The 21,157-nt window shown below is 35.9% G+C and overlaps 1 protein-coding gene across 4 annotated transcripts in view; it reads right to left on the reverse strand.

The window, feature by feature from the left end:
- SNX13 (sorting nexin 13) overlaps positions 1–21,157 on the reverse strand; it is a 129,045-nt gene that overhangs the window by 63,979 nt on the left and 43,909 nt on the right. For all 4 annotated transcript variants that reach the window (XM_037163918.2, XM_037163917.2, XM_053655042.1 and 1 more), the window contains exons 4-8: positions 20,722–20,811; positions 19,597–19,718; positions 4,452–4,573; positions 4,261–4,362; positions 2,713–2,801 (exon numbers count right to left, since the gene is read on the reverse strand). In XM_037163918.2, coding sequence (XP_037019813.2) covers positions 2,713–2,801; positions 4,261–4,362; positions 4,452–4,573; positions 19,597–19,718; positions 20,722–20,811 — 525 coding nt within the window. The remainder of the gene's footprint in view (positions 1–2,712; positions 2,802–4,260; positions 4,363–4,451; positions 4,574–19,596; positions 19,719–20,721; positions 20,812–21,157) is intronic.

Genomic DNA, 21,157 nt, shown 5'->3' on the forward strand with positions numbered 1-21,157 from the left:
TCTCTGACAACTACTTTACCATGATGAATTAATAATTCCAAAGGCACTAATAAAGGCTCAAGTAACTTTCTGAGGTGTCTTTTGAGACATCTTAAAGTCTCAAATTAGGAGGATTTGCTTATTCTTTCAAAGCTTAAAAATTGTTTTTAGTATTTATATAATTTCTTTCTTCAAATTATATTTCTGGCCCATATGCTCAAGTCTCAAAATGTTCTTTGTAAGAAGAAAACACATAAATAAAAAAATTTTTAAGTTGCTTTTCAAAATGATTAAAAAGACATGGGACAGAATTTTAAATCAATTTAATGCTTATTAATTAATGCAATTAGTCGGTCTGTTTTAGAAAACTGCTTTGATCTTTTTTATTAATTTGCCTCAAGAAGGATTTAGTCAAGATGTCACCATATAACTCAACAATTCCTATGGGGGCTCTAGTGAGGCCAAGGATACATTTTTTAAAAAAGAAGTTATCTGTTAATCTTAAAAAAAAAACTTTGGGGTAAACATGCATTACCAACAAAAGAAAACTGATAAAGACCTATCAAATTAAAAGGAAAAAACTAATTTGCTGAATGCAGTACTCTATAATTATAGTCAATTAGATTCTACCAAAAATAAATGAAATACTGGTCTAAAAGAACAGGCTATAGCAAATCATATTTTCTCTTTAAACAATCCTACTTATTTTAAACTATAACCTCATGTAACAAGGCAGATCTTCATCCATGGACCCTAAAGGTCAGCTGAATCTTCAGGAAGCTACAGCGACATGTGTACCACAGCCAACAAAGCGGGCAAACGCAGTTCCTCCTAACATCGAACTGATTTTCTGAATGAGCATCTGCTATGTGACAGCTACTGGGAGGACCACCAAGTACATAACAATGATAAATACAAATATATGGCCCCTGTCGTTATGGGGGAAAGAGGCATCAAGTGAGGAAACACAACAACCAGATTTTCATTTTAAAATATGGTGAGTGCTACAAAGGAAATCAACAGTAATGAGCTATAGTAACAGGGACTTATGAAAAGGTCAGGGGGGCATTTCTGAAGAAGTGAAAAAGGAGGGATGAATACAATTTAGCCAAGAGAAGAAAGAAAATCATTCCTTTTTTTTTCCCCCTACAAGAACAAGGGGAAGAAAAAAGGATGAGATACTTATGGAGAAAAAAGCTAGTGTGGCTGAAGTACAGTGACTTTACAGCAGGAAGGTCAGTAAGATAAACAAAGCCACATCACACAGGCCTTGTTAGCTCCTGAAGGGACCTGACATGTGAAAAATTGGCTGGATGGTAGGTCTTACATTTACTGGGACGCAGAAACCACTAAAAGGCAGACGGGATACAGAGGCAAGAATAAGATTTCCATTTTGGACCTTGAAAGTTTAAAAGGGCTGTAAGTCAATAAAATGGTGATTTCAGTGGTCAGCTGGTCAGAGTAGCCTGGAGCTCAGAAGGGAAGTCTGGCCTAACTATATTAATCTGGAAGACATTAGCATTTGGATGGTGTTTAAAGCCTAGAGGCTTGAAGAATTTGCATATTTAAAAGCTATGTAGAAGATGAGTTAAAACATATAAAGGTGACTAAAAAGGAGACAAAATGAGGAGAAAAAACCAGGAGACAGCAGTGACATGGAACCCAAAAGAGGCAGTTTCAAGAAGGCAAAGATAGCCAAGTGCTGCTAAGACACTAACACCTACAATGGATTAGTAACATCATCTTTTAGTGGTCTCGAGAAATCTTGTGATAGGCGTTCCAGGTATTTACTAGAAAACTGACTAGCCCAAATAACTGGTCTTAACAATATATAATCTAATAGACTCTTCTCATCAAAACCAAGTATTTTCTATTTTCTTCAAAGTACCATTACTCTGCCTGAGCAGTGCATTGAACTTAAGACAGGCAGGTATTAGGAAACTGTATGGTATTGCTTAAATAATAGCATCCAAGCTTAAAAGCACACCTTAGGAATTGAAATTTTGTTTCACAGAATGTTGGGCTAAAGAGAACCTAAGTTTTATTTTTCAGAAAAACTGGAAACTTTCATTTTATCCATTCACAACCATATAAGGTCTTATGTAGCTAGCTAGCATTTCTCAATCATAGCAGCAGCCAAAACCAAAATATTATTCCTCTGCTTCTTAATACTTAATCCAAAGGCTTATATTATGGCCAAGGAATTGAAAGTCCCAGACTACTGTTTTCATCTTTCTTATTAATTTTTCAAGTATAAGAAGCAAAATCTCAGCTACTCAATTTTTTAAAGTTTCTATCCAGAAGTATAATTTGAATTAGCCTAATTTAATTAGCCTAAATTTATATGTAAGAAAATATTAAAGAAAAATTAAAATATCTTGGCATAATAAAAAATCCAAGTACCTAACTCTTAAGTCAAACAGTTCTCAAAGTGTGTCCCAGGGGCCTCTGGAAGGTTGGGGGAGACAAGCTCACAGTTAGGACTTTCAAATGAAACAAGATGTGATGGTAGCATTTAACTAATGGAGTGGAAGTTTGTATATTCTTGTCTTTCAAAACTTCTTACTTTTAATTTCTAATATGGTAAATATTGATAGGTAACAACCACATAAATAAAGCTCTGGGGTCCTCAATCATTTTTAGAAGATTGTAATGTGGTCCAGAGACCAAAACTGTTCACAAATCATTCTATGTTTCTTTATAGCCATTTATCTGGTATGAGTTTAAGCTTACCCTGACAAAGTACCGCATGATCTTGTTCTGGAAGTCTCCAGGAGGTAGCAATAAATATAGTAAGACCTCACACAAATCCCTTAGGAATCCTAGAAATAAAAAAGGTAGCTATAGTAACATTAGAAAATATGAATCTCCACCTATTCTAAATATAAAACAAACATATAAAGGTAGAAATAAGCAGTTTCCTGATTATACTGGCTTATTATTTTGGTAATTAATTAGTACATATCAGTATTCATTAAAAATTCCTTCATTTTTCTCCAAATAGTAATGACTCATTAATCAAAATGATATTTTGATTCTGCTCGGTTTCACCCACTTTTGTAGTCATTAAAAATCTTCAATTAAGCCCTGGCTGGTGTAGCTCAGTGGATTGAGCACGGGCCTGAGAACCAAAAGATCGTGGTTTGATTCCCCGTTGGGGTACATGCCTGGGTTGCAGGCCAGTTCCCAGCAGGGGACGCACAAGAAGCAACCATACATTGATGTTTCTCTCCCTCTCTCCTTCCCTTCCCTTCTAAAGATGAATAAATAAAAATTTTAAAAAATCTTCAATTACCAAAGTGCCCCCCAAACAACTGCCGTTGTACCATGTAACCTGTACTCTACCACACTAATTATGTTTGCATACTTAAAAATTATTTACGCATTTAAAATATAACTGTAATTCTTCATTTAAGAAAGAATCTTTTCGATCTTGGCAGGTAATAACAAAAGAATAAAAGAGTATGCTCTTCAAATTTACTGATTTATGAGGGCTCGGTTTACATAAAAATACTGCACATCTTTGTATCTATTTGTTACATTTAGTTATTTTGTATCAGTGCAAATAAAATGGCAATTATAAATTAAATTGCACAATAAATATACGAAGGAATGAAGAAAATAAAAAAGAGGAAAGAAAAGGCAGAGTAAAGAAGTAAAAATGTTAAGCATACAAAAATCAAAGAAAATTTTCACAACTACAAATGCTTTTCTGTAGTTACTCATATGCTGACACTCATGGGGACATAATTACATAGCTGATACCTGTTAATCAAAGCAAAAAAAAAATTCCAGGTAGGAAAAACTCATAGGAAAATAAAACATCCTGAGCAAAAGCTTATCTGTGCTAACTTCCCACACAGAAGACAAGTTCATTCAACTCTATAAATTTTACTTAAAATCACTGTAAACATTGCATTAGTTAGAATAACAGATATATTCTTTAAGTAGAAAAAATAAATTCAAGATGAAGATAAAATTAGTATAGGTTAAAAAATAAATTTACAATTATAAAATGTTTATGCTTGTTATATTTTACAAGAAAGGGAATCTGTAATTACCATCTTTAACTTTTATAGACAACCTTTAAGACAAAATAATACTGGAACTACTTTTTTTTAAACTACTTTTAAGAAATAAGAAAATAAAATAAAGTGAAGAGCAAAGGTACCTATCCTATAAGAATAATTTCACCCTTATAGCAGACCCACTGGTTCTGCTAACTTCTTTGACCAATTTGAACAGCTGCTGTTCTCAAAAGAGTGAAACTGAAAACAAAACCTTCTTCGTCTTTGGGAGAAGTGCACACTAGATCACGGCAAACGTCCTTCTCCATTTCAACTTCAACTTCAAAGAAGGTATCTACGAGATCTTCTGCTGTGCCTGCATGAAAAAAGGAATAATTCAAGATATAATGAATGATAAAGAAAAGCAGATTTGAAAATCATAGTTTTCAGAAATAAAGACATTACCTGTTACTTGATCATCTTTCTCTGTTATCTTCTGTTGAGCCTTTCTAAATACTCGTAGGTGCGTGCCAAAATCATCCACGATGCGTGTAGTAAAATAAGGCTGCCAGTCTATTTCTTTTGACCTTATAAAAAACACATTAAAGCATTATATATATGCTTTTCAATAAAAAATATAATTCATTTTTAATGACTTGTAAAAGAAAACATTATTAGAGGCTAAATTTCCTCATATACAGGTTTTGTTCATTTAATTACTATTATATCTTAGAACTTCCTTTCACAAGACCCAAGGTGTACAAAACTATTTGACTAATACTTCAAGCAATATTAAGTATTTTATGTGCCAAAGTTTAAAGGTTAAAATAAATAGAAAAAAAATTTTTCTCCAGGTAAATCTGAAATGAGTCTAACAACAAGTATATTATACAATTAATTTCTCAACCCAGATATAAGAATACATTAGGAATTTAAAATGTTTCTGCTTGCTTTCAAAAGAGTAGACTGAGACAAGCTGGTAGGACTCAGTGGAGTGAGTGCTGGCCTGCAAAACAGAGCGTCATCAGTTCAAATCCCCATCAAGGCACATGCCTGGGTTACAGGCCAGGTCCCCCAGTAGTGGGCACATGAGAGGCAACCACACATTAATGTTTCTCTCCCTCTCTCTTTCTTACCTACCCCTCTCTCTAAAAACAAATAAAATCTTTTTAAAAAAGATATGGTGAATAGACAATATTTAAGCCCTGCTTAATTCTATAACCCATCCCTATAGAGGAGGTAATGACACTTAAAATTAGTGAAAATTAAAGACCAATGCAAGTAGATAAACATTATTTTAAATATAGATTTTTACTTTCTTGTTTTGTTGTTTTTTAAATTTTATTTTATTGATTATGCCATTATAGTTGTTCTATTCCCCCCTCATTCCCCTCCACCCTGTACCCCCCACCCCCACCATTCCCCCCTTTAGTTTATGACCATGTGTCTCAAGTTCTTTAGATTCTATATTTCCCATACTATTCTTGCCCTCCCCCTATCTATTTTCTACCTACTGTCTATGCCACTTATTTTATGTACCTTCTCCCCCCTTCTCCTCCTCCCACTCCCCTGTTGCTAACCCTCCATGAGATCTTCATTTCTATGTTTCCCCTCCTGATCTAGCTGTCCTTTTAGTTTGCTTTTGTTTTAGGTGCGGTTCTTAATAACTGAGTTTGCTGTCCTTTCACTGTTCATATTTTTTATCTTCTTTTTCTTAGATAAGTCCCTTTACCATTTCATATAATAAGGGCTTGGTGATGATGAACCCCTTGAATTTGATCTTATCTTTGAAGCACTTTATCTGTCCTTCCATTCTAAATGGAAGTTTTGCTGGACAGAGTAATCTTGGTTGTAGGTCTTTGGATTTCATGACTTGGAATACCTCTTTCCAGCCCCTTCTTGCCTGTAAGGTCTCTTTTGAGAAATTCACTGACAGTCTGATGGGAACTCCTTTGTAGGTGACTGTCCCCTTAGCTCTTGCTGCTTCTAGGATTCTCTCCTTCATTTTAATTTTGGCTAATGTAATGATGATGTGCCTTGGTATGTTTCTTCTTGGGTCCAACTTCTTTGGGACTCTCTGAGCTTCCTGGATTTCCTGGAAGTCTATTTCCTTTGCCAGATTGGGGAAATTCTCCTTTATTATTTGTTCAAATAAGTTTTCCACTTGTGGCTGTTCCTCTTCCCCTTCTGGTACCCCTATAATTTGGATGTTGGAGCGTTTAAAGATGTCCTGGAGGTTCCTAAGTCTCTCCTCATTTTTTTGAATTCTTGTTTCTTCTATTTTCCTGTTTGGTCATTTTTTCCTTCCTTCTGGTCTGCTCCCTTGATTTGAGTCTCAGTTTCCTTTTCATCACTATTGGTTTCCTGTGCAATTCCCTTCATTTCAATTAGTTAAGCCTTCATATGTTCCTCTAATTTGTGACTAAAATCAACCAGTTCTGTGAGCATCCTGATCACCAGTGTTTTGAACTGTGCATCTGGAAGTTTTGCTATTTCTTCATCGCTTAGAGTTATGGGCTCTGGAGCTTTGAGACCTTCTTGAACCATTTTTGGTCTGTTCAAGCCCCTTAAGTATGAGGAGCGGAGCCTTAGGGGCGGGGCATGGCCACCAGGGTGGGGTCGCTGGGTCCTGACGCTGTATGTGGGGGCAGGGTCAGAGTGGGGAAATGGTGGCCATCTCTGCTGTCTCCTGCCGCTGGGGCCTGCCGGGGCCTGCTTGGTCCCATCTCACTGCCCACTCCCTGGCTGGTCTGTCTGCATAGGAATGCGCCACCACAGTCAACCCGCTGCCCTGCCCGTCGCTCACTGGGTTGCTCACTGGGTCCGCCCTTTGCATTCCACTCGTGGGATCCGGGCGCCTGAGTCCATCTGACCGAGTTTTCCTGTGCAACCCCACTCCACCAGCTGCTGGCTTTGCCCCTCTTACTGGTCGGGCTGAAGAATTCGTTGTTATCAGACTTCCGAAAAGTTCCATTTTCTGTCTTCTGGCTATCTTTTCTGTTGCTAATATTTTGTTGTCTCTAAACTTGGTTGTGTGAGAAAGCACGGGGTCTCCATCTATGCCTCCATCTTGGCGGAAGTCCTGGGAGTCAATCCAGATTTTTACTTTCAATATACATATATGTTTAGTGTGGGGAGTACAGGGAGCACAGTGGTCTATACCTCTATCCAAGGTCATTATTTTCCCTCTTCCTGATTCATTTCCACTGAATACACGCAAACCTAATGTAAGTCTCAACTAAAAGGAACTTTTCCAGGTTAGAAAGATAAGAACAGTAACACATGTCTTCCCATTTATAAATTAGGAAAATGCCTAATTTATAGTAGTATTTGTGTTAACAAAACCTGAAAATATTTTGATGAAAGTGAAGTACTTTCTAAAATTATGGTATATGATGAATATGTAATAAATGAAACATGAAATAAATAAAAACATAATTTAATTTATGTAACTGCCATACTTTCTTCTACTGATGCACAAATAGCTCTCTAGTAAAGTTCTTAATGTCAATTATTCTTAAGTTATATTACAGTCAAAGCTCTTTTTCACTGTTTAAAATATTCCCCATGATTCCTATTCTAATAAAAACACAATCAATCCTATTACCTACATTTGCATTTTGTTATTACTTATGAGCTTTCATATTTGAATTTAAAAATAAGAGAGCATATTTCCTATATGATCAAGAGAATAAGTGACATAGACAATCCTACCCTGAAAATATAAAATTTGTGGTAGGCGAAGCTTACATACTTGACAGAATGAATGGTGTAAGAATTACACAGATCAATTAGGCATGCAAAAAGTCATTAAAGTTTTAATTTAAGCATAAAAGCAAAAGCCAAACTATAATATGTGCCTGTATGACAATCTATTTCACATGCCTTTAACTTCACCTGTAACAGAAAGATTCTATTCCTTGCCTTTTAATTGGTTGCCTGCATCCAATCTTGTCTCCCTCCATTCTATTTTCCACAGAGCAGCCAGGGCGATCATTTTAAATACAAATGTCATAATACATAATAAAAGCTTTAAAAAACTCTCAACAATTCTCCATTGGTATTAGGCCTGAGCACAAATACCTTCTGTAAAATCTTGCATACCCTGGCCAATGCTCATTTCCTGATCATCACCTGTTCCGCCCTCTTCCTTCCCTTCTGTTCTGCACATTCAGGGGCTTTCTTTCCATTTCTCAAACTCAAATATGCCTTTTCTTATCTCAGTGTCTCTGGACAGATGATTCCCTCTGCCAAGTTTGCTCACCCCTGTCCACTCTCCACACATGTCCCTTCTCTCCACCACATTCACTTGACAATTCCCACTGAAGACTTTAGAGTTCAACTAAAGCATCAATTCCACATGTCAGCCTTTGGTGACCCTCTCCCTCTGCCTTAATACTTTAGACCAGGTCTGAATCTCCAGTTACACATTCTCATAGCACTGAATTTTTCACTTTTTACAGCACTTATAATATGCAGTTAAATAACTCAATTGCTAGGAATAAATTTAATTACTGAGATAAAAATCTCAGGAAGTAAGGAATTTGTCCTATTCTGTGTTCATTTTATTCACAGTGGCCAAATAATGTGCTGAACATCAGGCGGCACTCAACACATACTGATTCATCAATTCGTCTTTCAGGGGCAGAGCACTCTGAACAGGTGCTGGGAGAATGGCCACACGACACGACAGTTGCCTCTTTACACCTTCAAGTTCTGAAATAGAACATAAACTAAGGAACTTTTTTCTGCCTCTAAACCCCAAAGCTACTTAATGCTATGCCTAAAAAAGGCGATGAATGTCCCAAATATGTGGACTGATATTGAGATTATATAAATGGCTATCTATTCTAAGCAGTGGACAGCTTATCATCACAAAAATACCACCAAATCAACTATTTCTGTAAAAAAAAGCACTGGACTAGCATCTATACATATGCCCTTAATTCAAGGAAGAGTCACCATTTCATTAGATGTGAAATTCAGCAAGTCACATCACTTCCCAGGGTGTTTTCTCTAAGGACTCTTACAGTTTTTAAAATATATGATTATAGTAACTAAACACTCACACATACACACACACATGAACAGAGTACATGAAAAACTAGTAACTGGTAAGTACTTGTAAATCAAAATCTTTGATCAAAAGAGAAAGTTATCAATATATTTCATTTTAACTTAGATCATGTAAATCTGTCAACATAAGTTTAAAACCTTTCATTTGACTAATGGTTTACTTAGTGATATCAATGTAGCCTCTGTCATGAATAAATCATTCCCCAACTGCAAAAGTTGTTTCCAGTTTCTTTTAAATGACATGCCAACTAAAGACATTTGTGCACAAATCTGAATTAAGAGTTCTTCAAAACTTTTCACCAATATTTCATAGTTGTCTTTTGCACACCTAATCCAACTACAAACTATCTAGCAACTGGCTATGAGTAAAATTCCAAGGCAAGTAACTTAATTTTCATAGAAACTACCTTGCCATACTCGTATTTCTTCAATCAGTGCAGGAATGAATTAAATTATATGATTATAATTAAAAGTACAACTGTGGAAGAGGGGGAGACTGAATGAATGAAGGAAAAGGGACTAGCCAAAGAACATGCATGCACGACCCACAGGCACAGACAGCAGTGCGGTGACGGCCAGAGGGAAGAGGGGATGAAAGTTGGGTGGAGGTGGGCAAAGGGGTGAAAATAGAGACATCTATAGTAGTGTTGATAATAAAAGTAAAAAAAAAAAAATTACTGTATAACTGGGATACACAGGTTCAGAAACAAATTTGGGTTGGCCAAAAGGGTCATTTAATTTTTTCCATATGACAGCTCTAGTAGTGCTTAGTTCTCTTGAACTTCATTTGAAACAATTCTGTTAGACTGTATAGTGACAGCTGTCATACAAGCATGCATTAAAAAAAACTTAGTCAAAACTGATGAATTTTTTGTGCAGCCAGTTTAATATTGAAAATGGAAGAAGATAGGCAATATTTTGGCATATTATGCTTTAATATTTCAAGGAAGGTAAAAATTCAACTAAAATGCAAAATAAAAGGTTTTTATAGTACATGGAGAAAGTGATGTGAATGATCGAACGTTTCAAAAGTGGTTTGGGAAGTTTCTTGGTTCTGCCAACATTGTGGCCAGATAATTCTTTGCTGTGGGGTTGTCCCATATATTGGAAGGTGTTTAGCAGCACCCCTGGTGTCTACCCATTAGAAGCCAATAACGGAAGATAGGCAACATACTCAAAATATCCAAATCAATAAAACTGGTGAAAATGGAAAATGTGTCTTTTATTTTATGGAAAAAAACTAAGCAGACTTTCTGGCCGACCCAATGCAATTTTCTTTTTTAACACACAATTATCTTTCTCCTCTAAATCATGAATGTTCAGCTCACACCACAGACCAGTTGCGTCAGACTTTCTGGGAGCATGGCCCAGGCATCATGCAACTCACTTTTGATAAGATTAGAACTCAAAATAGAATTAGGCAGAAGTACTAGAAAGTGGTCTATTAGCCTAGCTTTATTGCTAGGGGCATAAGTCTGTATGTCTCACAAAGGGAATGGGAGAATATTGGCTAACTAAATGTAAATTAAAAGAATTTCTACTGTAGTGGTACAGAGTTGGTACCATTCCAAAAATAGCTTAAAATTTTGTTGATGATAACCATACACTGAAATAAGTAGAGATTAATTAAGTAATATGCTATAACTTAAACAGGATTAAAGAATAAGTAGTATCTAAATCCGGAAAGAACAATACAGGAATGAGCAAAAGAGATGGAATGAACGTGGTGTGTGCGAAAGGCATCCTGTGGACTTGCTTGGCTAAAGAAGTGGGTGATCACTTGGCAGTAAAGGCAATCTTCACATTCCTGGAAGAATACTTTCCTAGAAAAGTTCCTTTATGTCAAAATGATAAAAGTAAAAACTGATTTTCCCATAGGTGGGAAAATAAATGTATGTTCCTAATGTAACATTATTTTTTCACAGAAATGACTATTAACACCTTATTTAAAAACAGTTAAGAATGCCACAGTATACTGTTTACTAATAGTATGTATGTATGTATAAACATACATATACTTGTACCTATATACATAAAGGCTTTAAAAAGATATATTAATCTACAAAAAGCAATATAATAACCAATCACATAAAATTAAAATAGTATGTACTAATCTCCCATGCAAGGTTTTTTATGTAGAAAAATCAGACATTAAAAAATCATTAGTGTAGTAAAGTTCATGGTTTTTCTGAGTAGATTTTGACAAGCATCATTGACGAGATTTTGAGAAGAGTTTTATTCCAGTAGAGCACTTTTTTATCAATTGACCCACAGACATCTTTTGTTCAAAGCAGTAGCCTACCTGTGAAAGAATAAATTCCTTCTTGCTTAAGCCACTGAATCAAGCAGTAACTCCACCCTCATAACTCACCATTAGAAAGGATGTGCTCTCGAAAACACATGAACAGCCCTGAATGGTATGGCTCAGTGGGATGCAGGCTCGGGTTCTGGTTGGGTGTGCAAGAGGTAACAGATCTACTACATTCACCTGGCATCGACGTTTCTCTCCCTCTCTTTCTCCCTCCTTCCCCTCTCTCTAAAAATAAAAAACTAAAATCTTTAAAAAAAACAATACAATAAACCTTTACTTGTTTCCATCCTTCTAGAGTTTTTGAGAAACTACTTTGTTACAGTGTCAAAAGCAGCAATCTGAAATTGAATTTGAGTAAATTTTAAAGGCAAAGAATTATAAGCTTGTTCCTAAATCCATTAAAAAATTTCTTTTTGTAATGTCGACTCACTCATAAATTCTACAGGTTACATCTCTTCAGAGCATCTTTGCCTCCCTTTTGCTATAAGGATCTAGTTTTAAGGAATGAATATGAACTGATTTTTTCCACAAAACTCTTGAATTTGCATTAAATTTACTATCAATATTATCCTCTAATATAATCCTCAAAAATGTATGGAGAATTCCTGTTTTATTGGAGCTAAATTAGCAATCACACAAGGAAACAAGTATCATTACTTCATAGTTACAAATCTGTCCACCATTGTAGTACAGCCACGGACAAAATGCAAACAAATAAGAATGACTGTCTAATAAGCAGCAAAAATTTCTATTTACAAAAATAAGCAGCAGTACACTTAAAAATGAAATAACAAATAATTAAAAAATGGGGAAACGATCTAAACAGATATTCCCTAAAGAGGATAATACAAACGACAAATAAGCACAAGAAAAGATGCCCAATATTGTTAGCCATCAGGGGAATACTAATAAAAAACATACTGAAATGTCACTTTACACCCACTAGGAGGGCTAATATAAAAAAGACAGACAAGCCCTGACCAGATGGCTCAGCTGGTTGGAGCGTCATCCCGCACACCAGAAGGCTGCAGGTCCAATTCTCGGTCAGGGCACATGCCTCAGCTGCGGGTTCCATCCCCAGTAGAGGGGTGCGTGGGAGGCAGTCAATGAATGATTAATGTTCCCCTCTCACACTGATGTCTCTCTCTCTCTCCCCCTCAGTCTCCTTCTCTCTCCGTGCTCATCCCTCCGAAGCACCCTCCGTTCCCTCCTTCCTCTCTCTAAGCCTGTCCCAGGGTGAGAATGAAGGGGAAAAAGACAGTAACAAGTATCGATGAGAATGTGGAGATATTGAAACCCTCCTCATACACTGTTGGTGAGAACATAACACACTTTAAAAAACAATTTGTAGTTTTTCAAAAAATTAAACCAAGTTACCATATGACCACAAAAACTTGTATCTTGTATACCAATGCTCATAATAGCATTCTTCAAAATATCCAAAAGGTGGAAACAATCCAAATGCCCCTTACCTGAGGAGTAAACAAGATGTGGTATCCCTATAAAATCAACTGCTATTCTTATGAATAAGTATTACTACAGGCTCCATGGATAAACCTTGAAAGCACTGTGCTAAATGAAAGGAGACACTCACAAAAGACAACACACTGCATAGGCAAATCCACAGAGATAAAATGATACCCGTATTTTGTCATATATAATTTGCACTTTCTTGCCCAAATTTTTGAGGGAAAAATGCTCCTTATAGATGGGTAGTGCTAATCCCTTATCTACATAAATGTTTTTAACTGATTTATGTTTATACATTAAAAGTGTTAACTCTAGAAAATAATAATCATACCCACATGCAAGATAATACTCTGGAATGTGATAACTGGTTTTGTTTCTAAATATTAATTAATTAATTAAGAAATGAAAATGAAAGATTTTTTTCCTGCAAGTCTGGGCCAAAAACGTGGCTAAGCATTACACACAGGAGTATATTATACATGGCAAAATACAGTGAGTGGTTGCCTAGAGCTGGAAGTTTTGGAGGAATGGGGGGGTGACTGATAGGGGATACAGGCCAGTAAAATGTTCTTAAAAGCTACTGACCTCAAGTGGGTGAATTGTATGGTATGTGAATTATACCCACAGTTAATCTCTGATCAGAGGTCTGAACTGACTGGGTCCATTTATATGCAGTTTTGTTTTTTTTTCCCAATAAATACAGTTGGCCCTCTATATCCCTGGGTTTCGCATACAAAAATTCAGAGGGCTGGATATATGCACTGTTCTACACCATTTTATGTGAAGGAGCTGAGCATCTCTGGGGGTCCTGGAAACAATCCCCAGTGGATACCGAGGAAGGACTTTTGAGGGAGACCAGAGGTACATGCAGATCTTTGACTATGCAGGGGGTCAGCACTCCTAACCCCTACATTGTTCAAGAGCCAGCTAAACAATTCTGTAGATCTAAAAACATTAACTTAGTTCCACTTCCTTTAGATGGTTCTTAATAATTTTTGCTCTACTATAATAAATATGACAATAACCACCTTTTCATTTAATATTAGTTTTGAGCTGTTTTCAAATGGCAAAGAATGTAAAATGGCAAAATAGAAAGCTTTACAGCTGCAAATGTCCATTATATACATTGTGCTTGCCTTCTGGACAAGTTTAGGAACATACAACTTATTATTTTTAGGCAAAATATACTGAGAAAAATGGCAAAAGTTTCAGAACATACCCCCTGTCATTTCAGAAACAATAATACAGTTGCCACCATAACCACTGTATTTGGGGCCCACATCATGTATTAATACTTCTTCCCCCCAGGGGAAAACCCACTGGGGGCGCACAGTGGCAATAGAATATCTCTCTTTTTTGCTAATCTTGAGGTTAGGGGAATAAAAATGGATGGAGCTAGTAATCACTTTTCACTTTGGAGAGCAACAAGTTTGCTTGTTCATTTGTATCTCCTCACCGTTTCTACCACCTAACCTTATCCCCCTTCACAGAACTCTGCTCATACTATTTCTCTCTTCCAGCTTGTCCTTTACCCCTCTCTCTCTATCCCAATATACCCATTCGTGAAGCCAGTTTTGGCCTCAATCCACATGAGGTCTTTATCAGTTACTTTGATCCACTCTAGCTCTAGATTAAATTTTCTCTCTCTTTCCATTTAGTGATGACTTTCTTTCTTTCCATTTCACATGCTTTAATTTTGTCTCCTACCAGTAATCCCCCCCAAAAAAATAATAATAATAAAAGAAAGCAAACTAAGACAAGGTAAAAGAGTCCACATATATATCCTAGGAACACGATAAATAACACAAATAATAACCAAGTTAACCTATATTAAACAGTTATAATGTGCCAGATCCTGTGGTATCTTACATGTATTTTCCTCCCATATAATCATTACAACCATCCTAAGGGATAATTACTTTATTTTACTAATGCAGAGACTGAAAAACAGAAAGTCAAGTAACTTGCTCAAAACGTTATTTATTGGCTAACACTTTATGAAATGTCTCATACATATCATCTCATTTGTCCCGTACAACCATAAGTTTGCTATAAGAATTAGTATTACTATTTTACTAAAAGATGTTAAGAAATTTTCTCTTAAATACACTGTAACTTAATGGTATAGGTAGAATTATAATATAAATATCTGGGGCTTTCTGTCCTATGTCATAATATCTTATTTGAAGGGGGAATAAAAATAGATAGGTTATTAAGTATTTATCAGCTAAGGCTCCAGCCTAATTCAAACCCAGGTTCCAGAGAACTCAAGAGTGCTCTGTGAAATTCTCAATTTCAGTGTTTTTGGTTATACTTTGCTTGTTTGTTTGTTTTGTTGTTTAGGTTCATGTTAAAGGTAAGATCATATGGTATTTGTCTTTCACCACTTGGCTTATTTCACTGAGCACAATGTTTCCAGTTCCATCCATGCTGTCGCAAAGGGTAGGAGATCCTTTTTTCTTTCTGCTGTGTAATATTCCATTGTGCAAACGTACCATAGTTTTTTGATCCACTCATTTACTGATGAGCACCTAGGTTGCTTCCAGCCCTTAGCTATTGTACACTGTGCTGCTATGAACATTGGGGTGCATAGGTCCTTTTGGATTGGTGTTTCAGGGGAAGGGGGGAAGGGTTTGAAGGAACTAGTACAAAGGACACATGGACAATAACAAGGGGCGGTAGAGATGGGAGGACAGTGGAGAGGGCTGGTGGGGTAGGCTGGGTTGGGAGTAAAGGGCAGAAAACTGTACTTGAACAAAAATTAAATTAAATTAAAATAAAATAAATAAATAAAAGAGTGCTTTGTGAAGGTTTTTTCCCGCAAACTGCTACTAAAGTAATAGCTGCTGTATTAGTGTTAGCAAAAGGTGTTATCATTACAAAATATTCTCTCAAATCTGATGATGTCATTTAATTCTAATGAAAACCTGGTAAGTACATATGGGCGATCATCAGATTCAAAGAATCCATGTGTTTTGCCTATTCAAGGCTATACAGCTTTATAAATAATAGAGCTGAACTCAAACCCAAGACTTTGTACTCTAAGTATGACCTTCTCTTTCTATTGTCTCAAAATTAGCATTTCAGTTTATTCTGATATTCTGTAATTATTTCTCCAAGGTGACAAATAAATATGAACACTAGAATTCAGTGGTTCTAATTTTTTTCTAGGTTCATAAGCCCTTTTTAAAGATGAAATCTAGAGAAACCATTCAACAGGGAAAAAAAACACACAACAGAGTTTTGCATACATTTTCAGGGTTCCATGGGCCCCTGGTTAAGAACCCAACACAAGGTTGTAACATGAAGGACAGGAGTAACAATGCATGTTCTTGTCATATGCTTCACAGTACATAGTGGAGCACACAGAACAAGGATTAAGAAATATCTGAACGACTGTAAACCGACCTAATTTTCTTGACACTGCCATTGAACATAGTCTTAGGGTCTCTATTACGAAGTACATTTTAGCAGTAAGAAAAAAAGCCAATGATGGACAAACAAAAGTCATTCACAGAGAAGGCGCCAACAAACAACTGTTAAGCTGTGCTGTATGCCAGGAGCTTTACTTCATGCCATTTTTAGCCAGAAAGCATCCTCTAAAGTAGTTATTATCAGTTTTTTTTAAAAAGATGAAACCAAGACTCTAGAGGAGCTGATTAATTTATCCAAAGCTGAAGGCTGATGGCAAAGAAAAGATATAAATTCAGGTCAGTCTAGGATGGAAGAAACCTGGCTCTTAGCCTGTAATCACCCAAATGTTTAGCTTGATAACAAACTGACAGAAAGGGGGAAAACATGAAGTTTAAAGAAAAGGGGATTGCGGATTGAAAATAGGAAAAGCATCACACAGAGGAAAGGAAGGTGAGGAGACTAATAAGATAAATACTCTAGACCACAATATATCAGACAGGAAATGAAGGGGAATCAAGAACTACTCTAGAGCACGATATATCAGATAGGGAATGGGGTGTTGTGGGGGGAAGCAAGAACACTGGACTGTTAAGATAATCTGATTCTAATTCCTATTCTGCCCCCAACTCAGAGGACTAACCACTTAATCTTTCTGGACCTTAGCTTCCTGATTTGTGAAACTGGGATGCTGGATGGCATAACCACCCAGAACACATTTCGCAAGAACTATTTCCATTACATCTCACGGAGCAGGATTTTTGTTTTATTCACTACTGTACCCACAGCACCTGGTTGATACAAAGTAGGCACAAAACATTTGCTGAACAGATGAGTTTGATCCTGACAATAAAATTGTGAGGAATGCACAATAAGGTGGATAATGTTATGTTTATTTTACATATGAGAAAAACTAAGGTTCAAGGAGTTTAAAGTACTTGTTCACAGTTCCACAGCAAAGTGGTAGGACAGGATGCAAACTCAGGTCTTCCAATTATGTATGTACTAGTTCAAAGTTCTTTCCAGGTCTAAAACGTGTTGTATTTTAATATACTCTTAGGCAGTCAGACAGAAGAATAATTAACTTTTCTTATTCCCACCCCTTCAAAGAAAAATCATTAGGATGGTGTTACTAGAGAAAGCAGTAAATGACTGATTCAGAAGTTATCTAAAAGAATACCTAACACTTGATAATGTTACATATATGAAGTAGAGGAGAATAAAATCCAATTTCTGACCTTGCTTGATTATCCTTTATTATATTTCCTGTGTTCCACAGTGAGTCTACACTCATAATTATGGCTGGTCACTCTGGCTGTTAATTTGCATTAACAGCAAATGTTTGCTGTTAATCACTGAGAAGCAGCAGCTCAACTCTATCTCAACAAGTAAGGTTACTGTTCAAACCATACATCTTATTGCAGGCCTCCCCAATAACCTGAGGTTGAGGAATTAACCTCCTACTCTAAAGCTGAGCACCAACTGAGTTACAGAGGAAAAGACTGAACATAGCAGATGAGCTGGAAATATCTATGTGCACAGGCCTGTAAAGCAAATTAAGCCTGAAACTTGGCTAGAGGCAAAAAAATAACAGAACTGAAAGTGTCCTACTTTGGGCACATCATGAGAAGGCAGAGTTCTTTGGAAAAGACAATAATGCTGAGAAAAATATAAAAAATTATTGTCATTTTGGAAAAGACAATAATGCTGGAAAAAATGGGAAGACCAAATATAAGATGGATTGACTGAATAAAAGAAGCCACAGGCCTGAGTCTGCAGAAACCTAGCAGGCCTATTATGGACATCACTCATTCACAGGGTCTATCACTCACTCAAAGGAAGGCAGTTATTAACAAACAAAAAAAGAGATTAAACACACACATAGTAAGAGCCCCAGGGAAAAGATCTACTCCAAGACTCTTAAAAGTATTGGCATGTATTTTAAGAACCTAAGAGAAAGAAGAGGGGTTGGCTAGAAAATAACACATTCAGATTTGAGTGTACTGATTTATGCCAGAGCCTTAACTGCTCTAATTAGGGCTTTCAGAACACAGGTTAGTAGGAAAATCTTTATGTGTATTGGGAAGAAAAAGTCTTTGATTTAAATTAAAAAAAGACCCCACCCCTGGCTGGGTGGCGCAGTTGGTTGGAGCATCATCCTGTGCACCAAACGGCTGCCGGTCTGATCCCAGGTCAGGGCATGTGCGCAGGCTGTGGGTTCCATCCCCAGTCAGGGTGCCTGTGGGAGGCAACCCATCAGTGTTTCCCTGTCACACCAAAGTTTCTTCCTCTCCCCTCTGTCTCTCTCTCCCCCTGCCCCTCCTTCTCTCCCCTGACCTTCCTCTATCTCTAAAACCAATAAACATATCTTTATATCCTCAGGTGAGGATTAAACTTTTTTTCTTTCAAAAATAAATAATACCTGGATATGAAATAGCCCCCTAAAAAAATCAAGTATTTTAAGTACAAGGACTAGGCCAAAATATTTTGTTACATGTATGAGTGGTTATTTCTTAAAGCAAAACCATTAGAATACAGTAATAAGAAAACCCAATGATGGGCAAACAAAATATATTCATATTCTCTTCTATGAATAAATAATAAACTGAAGAGTCTCCACTGACTTATGATTCTTTGTTTTTTTCCATTAAGAGGACTTCTATTAGGTAAGTGCCAAAAAGTAAGAGAAACTAATTTCCTTGGCACTCAAATAAAACAGAGTATGGGTAAGAGGGGAAATAAAAGGTCAATAAATGGGGTGAAAGACTTTGAAAAGTCACAGGACTGGATCCAGAGGAAAAAAAATTGACATAGAGACCAACAAGAGCTTAAAATAAACATTCTGTAAATATAAAGGTTAAATTTAAAGGAGTAACTTCAAGGTTTTTAAGGCTCTAGTTCTATAACCCAAGTTATCCACAATCTACTGTCCTACTTACCTTTTAACACAGTGCATTCTTCAACAACATGGGTCTGAACTGCACAGCCCACTCATGGAGATTTTTAAAAATAAATTTATACAGCACTGTGATTATATTTTCTCTACCTTATGATTTTCTTAATAACATTTCTTTTCTCTGGTTTTATTGTAAAAATATAACATATAATACATATAGCAGATGAAGTATGTTTTGATCGACTGCTTGTTATTGGTAAGGCTCACAGTTTGGGGAATCAAGTTACATGCAATTTTTAACTGTGCAGGGGTTGGCCCCCCTAACCCACTGGGTTATTCGAGGGTCAAATATAATTAATTTTTCCCCTCCCATTTAAGTTATTTTCCCTACTGGTACAAACAACATACTTAAATTTTTAAGCCTAAATACAATCCAGTAACCTTACCTAGTAGCAAACTGGATGAGTGCATTTTGAAGAGTCTGCCTAATCTCAAGAAGAAAAGACTCGTCATCACTCAGCGTGTAATACCAATACTGCACATAATCCCTCAGGGAAAACTGGATAACCTAGAACAAGAATAGTGGGGGGAAATACAGGATTTTAAAGGTGACAGTGGCAAACTAAAACCTAAAAGGATTATTTGCCAACTGATAGGTACTCCCTACACACTAAACTGTGGTGGTAAATATTTTCATTTAAGAAGCATCAATATATGAAAAGCAATTTCAAAAAATTTTTAATTCTTTTGGTATCCTAACTCATACACTGCCCAAATGTTTTAAAAATTTGTTATCTATGGCCAAGCCCACTCTAAATTCTTAAGATAAAAAAAGTAAACTTTCAATGCTAAAATATTATGAAAGTTTTAACTGGCCTGATGGAACGAGATGCAAAATAATGTCAATGGACCCTAACTCTAAAAAAGGAAACAATTTTTCCAAGATTGTATCATCCGTTTCCTTTCAAATTATAGAAATAATATCATTTACTTAATTCTAATACCTTTGACACTGCCAACAGTATTGTTAGCCAATAAAAAGCAAGTAATACAACTTAATGTATAATGTTTTTGTTAAACTAAATATGGGGTCATCTATAAAATGAATGTTAAAATTTTAAAGCACACATTATTTATAATAATCTTATAATTTAAAAAATCAGTGAAAAATATTTTGGGAGAGAATAAAGTTTTTAATTCTAACATTTTAATATTGTTGAACTGATGTAACAAAACTAGTAAGGAATAATATCTGATTTATTAAAGCATGGTGTATGTTCATTTTTTAAAGAATAACACTTTATAAAATGACTAGAAACATTATCAAATATGTCACTAAAAACTTTCTTTTCTAAATGCAAACTCAAGCAAAAGGTTTTAAATATTAAGTAAACACACTGTCGTAAGTTAGTTTATCAATATGGCAGCATTTTTAATACAGAATCCAAGAACAGCATTATAATACATTTCTAGCATATTTCATAAACAGCAAAATTATATCTTTATATTTTCAAAAGAAATACACCTAGCACACAATATATGGAATTCAAATACCACATACTGAAACTCACTTGCTGGAGAGGTTCATCAATTATATTGGCACCTGTCAATCTTCGATCGATCTTTATAGTCCTGGCTTCCTGTTTCATTTCTTCTAAACACTGAAAGAAAACCACATCTTACTGCATACTTCCCTGATTTAAAATCTCTGTAGTTTACTTCTAACTGAATATTCATTGTAACTTTCCTCTCATTATCTTCAAGTAAATAAATAACTTATTTCTTGAGACTAGTGTTAGGGTGGCCAAAAAGTCGATTACATGTAGTATACAGCACTACAATGGCTCTAGTAGTGCTTAGTTGTCCTTAACGACTGTGTTGTGACAGTTGTCATCGGTGTGCATTTTATAAAACTTATCAAAATTGGTGAGTTTTATGTAGGCATTTTAATATTGAAGATGGAAGAAAATACACAACATTTTGGGGGGTATTATGCTTTATTATTTC

The sequence above is a fragment of the Artibeus jamaicensis genome, unplaced genomic scaffold, assembly GCF_021234435.1.
Source record: "Artibeus jamaicensis isolate MK-2021 breed Jamaican fruit bat unplaced genomic scaffold, CSHL_Jam_final contig_923, whole genome shotgun sequence".
NCBI lineage: Eukaryota > Metazoa > Chordata > Mammalia > Chiroptera > Phyllostomidae > Artibeus > Artibeus jamaicensis.